We start from the raw sequence: 11654 nt of genomic DNA on the forward strand, positions 1-11654 counted from the left end.
GCCCAGCCCGGAAGGGCGCGTGGGGAAGCAGTTCCGTGGCGGCGGGGCCGGCGGCGGCGGAGTGCGGTGGGACGGGTCCGGCCACTCTCTTCCCGGTGAGAGCCGCGTACCCCTACCTCACCGCGTCACTGTGACGTCAGGTGTTACCTGGCGACGTCAGAGTTGGGGGGGAGCGACGCGCAGGCCCTCCCCGCTGCTGCGGGAGGCGTCGGGGGCCCGTGTCTTAGGGGCTGTTTTGGCATGGAGGTGCGGACGGGGAGGGGTAAAGCGGTATTCTGGTGTGATGTCAGACCCGTGTGACGTCAGGCCCATGAGGCCTGCGTTACCTCAGAGGTACGTCGTGTTTTCCTGAGCAGGTCGGCTTGAGCGGGGTATTTCCACGAGGGAACCGAGGCGTGTGTGGGGCCGGGGCTGCTGGGGACAAGGTTTCTGTGCTGTGGAGTTTTGTCCCCTGTTTTTTTTTTTTTTATAGCCAATAATAGGGAAAAAAAAAAGATTGTTTTGGCGGTCAGGCCATCCCGTGTCCTTCGTTCATTACCCGGTGATATGCCAGGCAGCCACAGGACCACACACAGGGCAGAACACTGTGTCCCCTAAGGCAGTGCCCGCGGACGAGGTCGGCCCAGGTCTCATGGAGGTTTGCTCCCCACGTCGGTGCTTGGACTGTGGGTGCAGCTGCTCCCTGCAGAGCCTTCGCTGGTGCCAGCAGAGGGTGAACCCTCCCTGCTGCCTCTCCTGCTCTGGGAATGCATCTCTTGTCAAGCCTACAACATCTGTTTTCGTAAACTCTCTAGGAGTCTTCAGGGCTTGGCCACACGTGGCCCTCTGATTTGAAAGAAGGTCAGAGGGGCCTTACAAGGTGGTCACAGCAGCCTTATCGCTGCAAGACATCACACTGCTAGTAGGAAGGCGTGCTCTGTGCAAGAGCGATCCATTTAGATCTATTTAGTGCACGTTATTATCCATTAGCGTGTTGGAGATGCCAGAAAACATTTCCACGTCGTGTGCCAGAAGTGGCAGTTGGGTAGAACAGTCTGTGGTCTGTCTGGTGTGTCTCTGTTTATTGCTTCGCTTTTCTCCAGGTATGAAATGATGTTATAAGCAGTGAATGTGAAGCCATATGACCTGCAACCTCTTGGGCCTCAATTTTGCAGTGCCTTATAAATATGTGTACTTTTAAGTACTATCAGTACTTCCATGGACCTCAGAGGGACTACTTATAGTGCTTTAAGTTAAACACAGATACACTTTTTCAGGATAAGAGCCAAAGATGACTCATACAAGTGTATGCATCACGGATTTTTATCTTTCCACCACTATTTGTTGTTACAACTTATGGTTCAATAAAGGTTAAATATGTAGAGCTCAACTTCAGGTTCAGTTGTAAAATAGCCAGTTTATATTCCTCACATTTCATCTTGCTTGGGCTTAATGCTTTCTTGAAGAATTGTGGTGTTGGCACTGCTCACGCTTTATCCTTTTTCGGTCCTTTATCAGCTCCAGCAGCTGTTTTGCATAAGTGTGATGGTTGAAGAATGTGGATTTCGCAGATCATTTTATTTTTCTGAGCACTCGTCAGTGAGAGATCATTGTCTGCTTAGCAATAATGGCTTTTCCAAGAGCAAAATGTGACAAACAATTTCTAATAAATCAGGCCTCGAAGAGTTTAATAGTAAAATTCAATGACCCATCACCAATGTTTTATACATTATGCAAGCTCAGTGCAAATATAGTGGAGAGTATATGCAATTACTGAAGATAATTATCTTACTCTTATGAGGGGAAAATGTTGCTGACTATTTCTTGTGTTAAATAATTGACTGAGGTTCCTAATGTCATTTTAGGAGGAGTCTCACAGATGCTTGGAAATCTAAAAATTTAAATTTAATAATTTAAGATGACAATAACTCAGGCAAAGTACAGGAGGTACTGGAATTATTCTCTAATAAATCTAAAACATTATTAGTTGGGAGGTTATTGTTTTGGAAGACAAAGTTATTCTGTGCGTTTGATTAGATACTGAAGATGAGGGTTTGACTTCACTGCAGAGCTATCATCAGTTGTAACTGCATCAAATGCTGTGAAGTCAAGTCCCAGTGCATGCAAAAGCCATTAAGTGCGGTGGCATTTTTAACTGAAGGCAGCTGGGTTGTGGAGCGATGTATGCTGAATATCTGCAACCACAGCACCTCACTTGCTAGCGCAAGCGGTGACAGACACTCAAATGGCAGCACTGGCAATCCAAATGTCAGTGGTCTACAAACTGCTAACGATCCACAGCCTGCCTTTAAGGTGACCCAAGTTGTCATCAGCCTTTTGAAGGCTCTGAAACCCTCAGAAAATACTAGGGATCTAAAAAAGGAAGGCTGAAACCACTCCTTCAAACAGAAGATTAGTTGTTGATCAACTAATCGGTACTGGGTTTTTTTCAGACCTGTGCAGTCAATGTGGCTGGGATATTCTTCTTCACAGGCAGCAGGACTCAGTAGCACTGAAGCGTGACTGTTGGAAAACAGGAATGAAAGAGGCCTTGGTATATTTTTAACTGTTTAGCTGTGGGAAAGTAGCTTCTTCAGCGGTATAATTGATTTCTGAGCGTTGGTCTCAAATAAGCGGACAAGAGGCATGATAGAAAAAAGAGTGGGGCCAACTAAAGAAACAAAACGAGGGCAGATGAAGGGATTGCTGTTTACAAGGAAACAAGTAGAGGGCCTGTTTTCCAGTTTCTCTTGCAGGATTCACTGGGTGAGTTGGTTAGTCAAGCTTGAAGGAGAGTTGGACGCAGCTGTCTTCTTTGTTAAACTGATTTTGGCAATAGCTGCAACAGAAATGGGTCAGATACACGTTTCTCATCAGATGTCAAGTCTGGGATCTGGTTTGGCCTCTGGCAAATTATCTTTAACTGAAAAAAATTCCATCTGGGTAGTGTGTTATCAGCAAGTTTTCCTGTTCCTGAATAAGCTTAATTTTTCTCTGCTGAAAAGACAATTACTACAAATCACCTGTATTTATTTATATTATTTTTCATAAATTATAAGATTTCTATCTGGTTTAGGCAGTGATAACAAGAAGTGTCTGCATTATTTATTAAGAAAATGTATTCCTTTGTATTGTGTTATTTATGAAATTCAACTCCGCTAGCATTTGTTATTGGTAGAAGGCAAGATGATAGTTTGAAGTCACACAGTCAATGGGATGAAGTGAGATGTTCTTTAAGATAACATTTTGGCCTGGGGCTTCTGTACTTTGTAAATTGTTTTTTAGGGTTCTGGCGCAGTCTAGATGGAGTCATAACTTCAGGGAATGCATATTGGATTAGAAATTTTCTTGAATGAGGCTTCCAGGAAAATTGATTGCAGATTTTCTCTTATTGGTGTCATCTCATTTTGTTAGAAGTTGGTTTTATTCTGGCTTTTAAAAAAGAAAAATCCTTGTGAGCAAAGAATATAAAATTAAAGGCTGTATTCTAATGTCTTAAAAATATCTTTTGTGCACAATAATTTGAAGAGTGTGAAATCTGTCCCTAGACAAAAACAATTTTTCAAATTGCAGTGAAGTACGGGGCAGAATTTAGGTAGAAAAGATGATAAACAAGGTATAACCACTCAGACGCAGCAGCATAAAGAAAAAGATTTTCAATAGGAGCTTATTGTAAAACAAACAAGAAAAAAAAAGAGGCAGAGTTATAAAATGCAATATCAACAAGATAGATTGCAAAAAAGGAAGTATATTTAGACATCAGTGCCCTGATATTCAGAAAGGGACTTCCTCTCTGTTGCTCGAGATAACTAACACAAGAAACGAGAAGCGTATTATGTAGTACTTAGACATCTAACACTGACCGTGCCTCTAAAATCAAGTAAGTAGATGTATAAATGCTAAAAATCAGGTTTGTGAGTGCTTTGGTTTTTTCTAGATGCTAAATGAAAGACTGACTTTAGGAAATCAGGGCTTAAAAGCACTGATATTGATGGGGAGGGAGGCAGAAATTATGTCCTTTTTCTTGCTTTTCTTCCTGTATTAAGTGAAGCACTTTTTCTCTGTTAATAAATGCAGAATCCACTTTCTGACCCTAAAGATAGTTATGCATTTTAAGTAGTCTGAACAATTTGTTCTTTTTTAAAAATGTTTTTCCCCTTAATGATTATTGTTTCTGAGATTATTTATTTGGATGGGAAGATGAACAGCTGGAGGACCGAAGGTTGTGCTAGTGCCCCCTTACCCTTGTTTCATTACTGTGTTCTGAGCAAAGCTCTGATTTGGAATCTCTCGGCTGACAGTTTATATTATGCTAATCGAAATCTGTTTACTGGAAATGAAATTTGAATATGCTGTAAGCTTGCTGTCAATAAACTTAATTCTTTTTCTTTTTTTTTCCAGTTGGATTTCCAGTTTCCACTTCTGATATTGATGGTCTTGAAAGTGCATTTGGATCCAAGACGTTTTCTATCGCTGAATCAAGAGCCTTCTCTCTTATCTCAGAGCAATACAGACAGCCTAATATCATATGACCTCATTTCTCCAAATTAAATGAAAAAGGAATTTTCTGTAGCTTTCCATGAAGCTCAGCTATTGCCTGTTAATTTTGACTGTTAGTGCTGATCTTGTAATCGGATATACACTGGAAAATGTAGCTTCAAATGGGACTGTCGCTTTTGGGTCTTTCAATACATCACTTCATGCAGTGTCTCAAGCTTTAGTAAGTTCTCCAGCACACCATGATATCATAGCCAAAGAGGGGACCAGTATTTTAATTGAATGTAAACTGAACATCAGCCAGTATGAATATATTCTTTGGTATAACTCCAGAGGACACCTGCTTCAACAGAAAGATGAAGGTGAGCTTTCCTGCTGTGTTCTATCCTTCAGTATTCCCCTTTTATACAGTATCTGAAAACCTCTGGGACTTTATTATCATTTTCTCTTCTCGTCCTCCCATTTTTACAGTAGGCAGATAAGGAGAGAGCAAGAAAAAGCCCTTTGCCCTGTGGCGTGTGCCATGAGAATTATACCTGAGTTCTTCTGTCCTAGCCCATCCCTCCTGCTGTGGTGCCCCACAGAATCAATTCAGTCAAGAGGTATCACAGTATTCAATACAGGAGAAATGAGTCTGTATCCTACCAGATACTAACTGATGTTTTTATTTATTATTACTCTGGTTTATATTATATTTTTCCAAACACATAAATTAAACAAAATTCTCTGCAACTTCTGACTTTTTCCAGCCGGCAATCAATGTTTTAATTTTGTTACAGGATTTTTTAAAGCATGGGGTAACTTACTACCTTTATTTTCTCATGTATGCACCAGTGAGACTGTGGAAACTAACACCATTTGTAATGGTCAATGATGAAATACGTGCTATTTAACCCTCTTGTACAAAGGGAGAAGATAGATTCCTAGCCATTGGCTCTTATAGTTCTGTCGCAGTAGTTCTTAATTTTCAAAAAATAATGTCTTTTAGAGATGCATGTGGTTTTTCGCTACTCTATTAGTATTAATGAAGGTCATCGAGCTAATTGATAGGATCTTCTCGGAGGCCATCTTTCTGCCTTAAGTATTCAGTAACCTCTTTGTAGTTAGAATGCCATCTGGAGATTAGCTCAAAGTAGAGTAATTAGAAGAATGAGTTATGAAAACAGTTTTCCCCCTAAGTTATAAATGCGTAGGAAATACTGTATAAAGCTAGCTTCTTTTATTGATTTCTTTTTACATTGGTTTTGTATATTAGCACTGCATGCTCAGCAGAAAACTCAAGAAAATCCCGGGTTCTTTTGCCAGCGGAGCCATTTACTGACTCTGATCTTTTTCATGGGTCACTTGACTTTTGATTCCGAACATACAGAAAATTAGACTTTATAGAGGACAGTCTTTCAACATAGTGTTACACAGTGGGCGAGAAGCACTGGTTAAGAATTAGGTTCCCTGTCAGAAAGAGCTGGCAGTCCAAAAGCACACAAGAAACTGCAGATGAGAGAAAGCAGCAGAACCAGAGAAGCAGGCATGCACAATAATTTACCGTTAAGCAGTAAGGTTGGTACCTGGTTTGTGGCCTTCTATATCAGAAGGACGAAAAGGAAATTTCCGTCCTTGGTGTACTGTTTGTATTATTATGCCAGAAATGGACTGCTTACTTCCAAGCTCCGTCTCCTGTTGATGGAGCAAACAACATGTGTTTAGTTTACCAAGTGATTTTTATTTCATTAGCTCAGTTTATTTCTTTTGAATCTCCAGGTGGACGGTGGAGGATTGCTGATAACTCCCTTAACATCACAAAGGTCAACTTTGCTGACCGGGGGCGATACACGTGTGCAGCTGTTAATCACAATGACACTTCATATTACACAGTCACCCTGAGGGTTATCTTCACCTCAGGAGACATGAGTATCTACTACATGATTGTGTGCCTCGTTGCCTTTGCTATCACCCTCATTTTAAACATAACCCGTCTGTGCATGATGAGCAGTCACCTCCGCAAAACAGAGAAGGCTATCAATGAGTTCTTCAGAACGGAAGGGGCTGAGAAGCTTCAGAAGGCTTTTGAGATAGCCAAGCGTATCCCTATCATTACATCTGCCAAAACACTAGAGCTGGCCAAAGTCACTCAGTTTAAGACCATGGAGTTTGCTAGATACATTGAAGAGCTTGCCAGAAGCATTCCCCTTCCACCACTGATCCTTAACTGCAGGGCGTTCATGGAGGAGATCTTTGAGGCTGTGCGAGTTGACGACCCTGATGAAGTTGGTGAGGAGGAAAAACAGACCCAAGGCTGCGGTACCCAAGCTGCGATATACCCCATCAACCCAGAGATCAAGCGCAGCGATTCACCAGCCGGGGATTCAGACGATGGGTCCATGAATGAGCAAGGTCAAGAGATAGCCGTCCAGGTGTCCATTCACCCGCAGTCAGAAGTGCAGAGCATTGACACTGTTTCTCACGACAGCTGCCAGTTTCCACCTTCTGAGGAAGGCGCCTGCTGAGTCCAGCGCTACGCTGTTGTGAAGGGACCAGAGTTGACCCAAGGATACTGCGAGAAAGGGGTCTGCAAACAAGCTGCCTCAGTCCCATATGCACAAGAGTTATCCAAATTGCAAAGTGCCAGAACTGCTACTGAAATCTGTATTTTCTGTCAGTGTTGATCTAACGATTTCAAGTCTGTTAGAGAAAGCCATTTGGAATATTGTGCAGTGGCTTTTCTTTTTAAAGCGAGCTTGCTATACTTAAAATATTTACAAAACAGGAATTCTTTGTCCTTTACTCCTTGGTAGCTTCTGATACTTCTAATCTGTATTAGAAGCGGCCAAGCTGAGCAGTACAATTTGCAATAAGATCTTTTCCACAAAGTGGAGCCGGAATTCCTTTGAGTCAATGGTGTTGTCCTGATGAATTGAGTTGTGTGCTCTTTTTGAATTGCCTCTTGGTGCGTGTAGCCCATCAGAACCATGGTGAGCTTGAACAAATCTGTTTTGTGTCGTGTGCTTCTATGTTGCTATCAAAATGTACTGTACTTAGGAAAAAGAATAGTACCAGGATCTGCTGCTGGATTAAACAAATTGTTGCAGTTTCAAAGCAGCTTAGAGAACAACCAGGGGGTCTCAGTTTTCCATGCATCTGCAGAAAACTTGTGTGTACTCTAGTGTGCAGAGGGCGAATTGTTGTTACAAAGCTTGTCACGTAAACTCGGTGCTGATTGCCAAAGCGCCTTACCCTGGTTCTGTCTTCGAGAACGGAGCAGTAACAGCACTGCTGGCACTCTCTTTCTTTCGACTTTGCTGATTTCACTTACTATAGAAAATCCAAAGTTTTATATTGTATTTGACATTATTGTGAGAAAAGAATGGCAGTAATATGTAGTGGCGTAATTTATAAATTAATTCATCTACAGATCAGATGTCTCAGGCGCTTCTCTCTGAACAACATTATAATAAAGGAGAGGAAAAGTAGTGACACTCACTTTGCTCTGGCTAGTGCTTTCAGAAAGCAGTTGAAGAGAGAGTGGTTAGCGGAGGGGCTGGCTGAGCTGTTTGCCAGCCACTGTTTGCAGGAGCGGAGTAACTCACGGACCGTGCTCTGCCTCATCTGCTGAAGAGGGGTGGCAGAAGGGAGAGGCGCAGGTGCTGACATAGGTACACACGTAAGTACTTCACCAAGGATATCTCGCATGGCTTCCTGAGCTGTAGAGATCCAGCCTCAAGGAATCAGAGTGCAGACAAGAATGTAATTTCTTCTTTCACTCTTTGGTGCTGTTTTTTTTTCTCCTTAACATTTGTAAGTTGTATCACTTAAATAGCATTTTATATCCTGTTGAGATTTAGTAGATGTAAGGCTTGTAAGCACTCCACAAATTAATTTCTTACAACTACTGGAAGCATATTGCCATATAATTTTAACAACTTGGCAACAGGAGCACCATTTAATTTCCCACAACTCTTTTTTCTTTCCTTATTATTACAGAAATGTCAGTTGAACAAGTGATTTTGGACGGCTGCTCAGGATTCTTAAGAGGATTTGACATTACATTTACATGAGTAGAGATGGAAAACAAGCAGGCACGGTGGTAATAGCAGGGTGGGGCTGTCTGTTGTAATGCATGCTCGTAACAAAGGGTCTGAACAAATTATATTTATCGTATCATGTCAGAGAATGGGAAACCGAAGCATCTCTTAACATTTTAAACTACCTTCTGGGGAAAGTTCTGCAGTCAGCCACCAGTAAACGCAGCCTAGTTGGCTTTGGTTTGTCAGATAAGTGCTGTTTGTCAGGAAGGAAGAAAATGGCTAGCCTTGGTTATAGCAGTGTTCCCGCCAGCTTGATACCTTTTCCAAGATTGTAGCAAACTTTATCTGCTTCAGGAGAATAAAGCCTTCTCTAGACACTTCCAGTAGCTACTGCCCTCAACAGTAACTTCTTTTTTGCTTCCATAGTTTGGTGGCACTTTATGTCCAGGTGAAAAGTTTGTATAGTTTTGTGTAACCTGTCTGGTTTCTTTTAAGTTTTTTGAGGTCATCGGTGTTAAAAGATACTCTTGTGGATAAATGCCTAGTTCTCTTAGAAGCCCTGCTAAGATGCTGCTGGCTTCACTTCTGTACTACGACGAGCTCTGCAGCTTTCTTGCACATGCATGAGTGGAGATTTGGGGGTTTGCACTGATTTGGATGTCCTAGTTGGAAGAGGTGAAGGCTACAAGAGAGAGTGATAGGTTTTAATCTCCATTGGCTCTCCTGATGGCTCTCCACGAGCCATCAGGATTTTACCTGCGCCTGCCTTTTTTCCCCATAAATAGCTCTCCTTACTTCTGTGAAACTCTTGCATTATATGCAGCAGTAGCATCTTGGCCATTTTCCCCCTAACTACGTATGCAGTGTAGAGATGCAGCTACAAAATCAAAGCTGCAGTTAATTGCTTCCTAAGAAGCAGTTGTGCAGTCGTGATTGACAGATGTCTCATCGGAAGCGGCAGTTTACAGGTGGCAGAATGACACTAGAGGTGTGTCAGATGGGTGTCAGGAGAGCAGTTTCTAGATTAATTCAATCTGTTCGTTGATTTTTACACTTTATTTACATAGCTCCAAGTTCTTACTAAGCACAGTTACTCGGTGTCTTCGTGTGTCCTGTTGCTGGTGGAGAGGAAAGAATGGTCATGCATAAAGGTCCTCAAAAATGCAGTTTCAGTGTCAATTGCGGGATAGTAAAGCTAAGAGTTTTGCTGAATTATTACAGTATTTTGTTCGGTAAATTAATTTCATTCCTGGGAAGGAGGCTGTTTTGTAAGGATTTCAGTAAATCAGGAGTACTTATTAAATGATCCTACTCCCACTGAATTCAATTAGAGCAGATTTGAAGCTCTAGTATATTTTACAAACGATATTACAGGATTTTTATGCATCTGAAAGCAAGGATGGTGGGGATGTTATACTATAAATGTGATTTCCAGAGAATGAAATCTGACACTGGTTTGCAAACAACGTGTGAACTATTCTTGTTATCCTGACTAGATGTATGCACTTAAATTTGTTTGATGCGACTAATTGACTATTAACATTGAAAGATGATGTAAACATCAGTGTTTCTCTCTTAATTTTTTGTAGGACAAGGAGAGTCTACAGTGGTTTCCTTGCTTTAAACTAAATTCTTTGACAATCACAAGGCTATTTTTCTCTTCTTTGTGACTTACTTTAAATAATGTTAAATCTACTTGTTATCCAAGAGTACCTAAGACTAACTTTGTAGTGGTTATTTGTATTACCTGTAATGTAACTGTTTAATGTAACCACATAGGATTTCATACTTTCATAAAATGAATTGGTAGATTTGCAAAATAAATTAAAAACGGAAGCCTCGTTTTGTTAGGGTTTTCTTTTTTGTCAGTGAGGGGCGATGAGTGCCTGTCTGTCCGAGGTTAAATAGCAGCGGTATGCAACTAAGCAAAGGTGGTTAGCCAGCCTGACGAAGGTCGGCGGGGTATTCAGTTAACTGATAGCAGTTCCTGCTATGACGTCTTTGGGTCTGTCGTTTTTCTATGTCTCAAAGTCCCCAGCAGCATCTGTAATAATTGTTACAGGTACATAAACAAATGGTAATGGACATGAAATGGTCTCAGGAAGGCCCGTGCGTTCTCCTTGATTTCACTTTTGCAAGGTAAAAGGGCGATGGTGAAGTGCAGTGACCGTCAGCCACAAACCTGTATTTTCTGTTCTTACCTTTTTCACGGGATTGTACTATTCTATATTGTAATCACATCTTTTTTTTTTTTTTTTTTTTAAGTTCTGCTCAAAACCCAGTGTGTTTGGACACAACTTATCTCCTAAAAGGCAACGCAGCACAAATGTGGAGTATCTAAAGCTTTTGAGTGACCAGGTCCGTGTCGCTGTTTTTCCAGTGAGTTGCTGAGATGGCATAAAGAAATTTCCACTCCTGCGCCAAGGGAAGGATGTGGGCTGCTCTCACTCTGCATCCCTAGAGCTGGAGGAGACGTAGGTCTGACTTTACCCTTGCCCTTTGCTAGCCAGCAGTTTATTACATTACACGGGGAGGGAGTAACGTCCCCCGGAGTGCTGTGCTGGGCACACTGAGAATGGAAAGGAGGGGACCAGGCTTGGGTTCCTGATCCCTTTGCAATCAATTCAGAGTATTAAACTCTGCCAGGGGATGATCCCAAGCCCCTAAGCGAGGCGTTTACTTATCCCCACCGGTTACACGGGGAAGCTGTATTTCCCATGTGGGCATCCGACACTGCGTGATAACAGATGTCTTGTGTGTGGGCACATCATGCAGCTCTGGGTGCCAGCCTGGAGCACAGAGTAAAAGCGCCCCTAGTTAAGTTTAAACTGCAATCCCCCCCCACCCCAAACACCAAAAATCCATCTTGCTGAGAAGCCCTCTGTAATGTAGTCAGTGGGGTTGTGCGAGTGTGAATGAAAGCAGACTTCACCACATTGCTTTTAAAAGAATGGTCTCTGGTTGCCAGTCTCTGCACAAGGCAGATAATAGAATTAAAGCTGAATCTTGGGGATTTTCCCATGAGAATCAGCTGCTTAAAGGAGGAATTATTGGACCCATACCGCTCAGGCTAGGTTAATGTTCACTCAGCATCTGCTTTCTATCTCCACGTTACGAGATACGCATGAATGATAACGGTTCAGTTTCTTAAAACTC

The 11654-nt window shown here is 42.0% G+C and overlaps 1 protein-coding gene across 2 annotated transcripts; it reads left to right on the forward strand.

Annotated features, from left to right (window-relative positions):
- Positions 1–7: 7 nt before the first annotated feature.
- MFAP3 (microfibril associated protein 3) lies at positions 8–10521 on the forward strand. Of its 2 annotated transcripts, none has more exons than XM_063348717.1 (3): positions 8–95; positions 4381–4838; positions 6235–10521. In XM_063348717.1, exons 2-3 carry the CDS (start codon positions 4559–4561, stop codon positions 6978–6980), a joined length of 1026 nt encoding a protein of 341 aa, XP_063204787.1. In that variant the 5' UTR covers positions 8–95; positions 4381–4558; the 3' UTR covers positions 6981–10521. The 2 variants fall into 2 exon arrangements, with proteins under 2 accessions (XP_063204787.1, XP_063204789.1); XM_063348719.1 differs by lacking the exon at positions 8–95 and adding an exon at positions 121–333.
- Positions 10522–11654: the final 1133 nt, after the last annotated feature.

This window comes from Chroicocephalus ridibundus, chromosome 11 (assembly GCF_963924245.1).
Source record: "Chroicocephalus ridibundus chromosome 11, bChrRid1.1, whole genome shotgun sequence".
Lineage (NCBI taxonomy): Eukaryota > Metazoa > Chordata > Aves > Charadriiformes > Laridae > Chroicocephalus > Chroicocephalus ridibundus.

What these genes read in the sequence shown, in the direction of transcription:
- MFAP3 (XM_063348717.1), top strand. Translation starts at nt 4,559, where the DNA reads ATGAAGCTCAGCTATTGCCTGTTAATTTTGACTGTTAGTGCTGATCTT. An exon ending in GCTTCAACAGAAAGATGAAG is followed by an intron (nt 4,839 to 6,234) that starts GTGAGCTTTCCT and finishes TTGAATCTCCAG; the next exon opens with GTGGACGGTGGAGGATTGCT.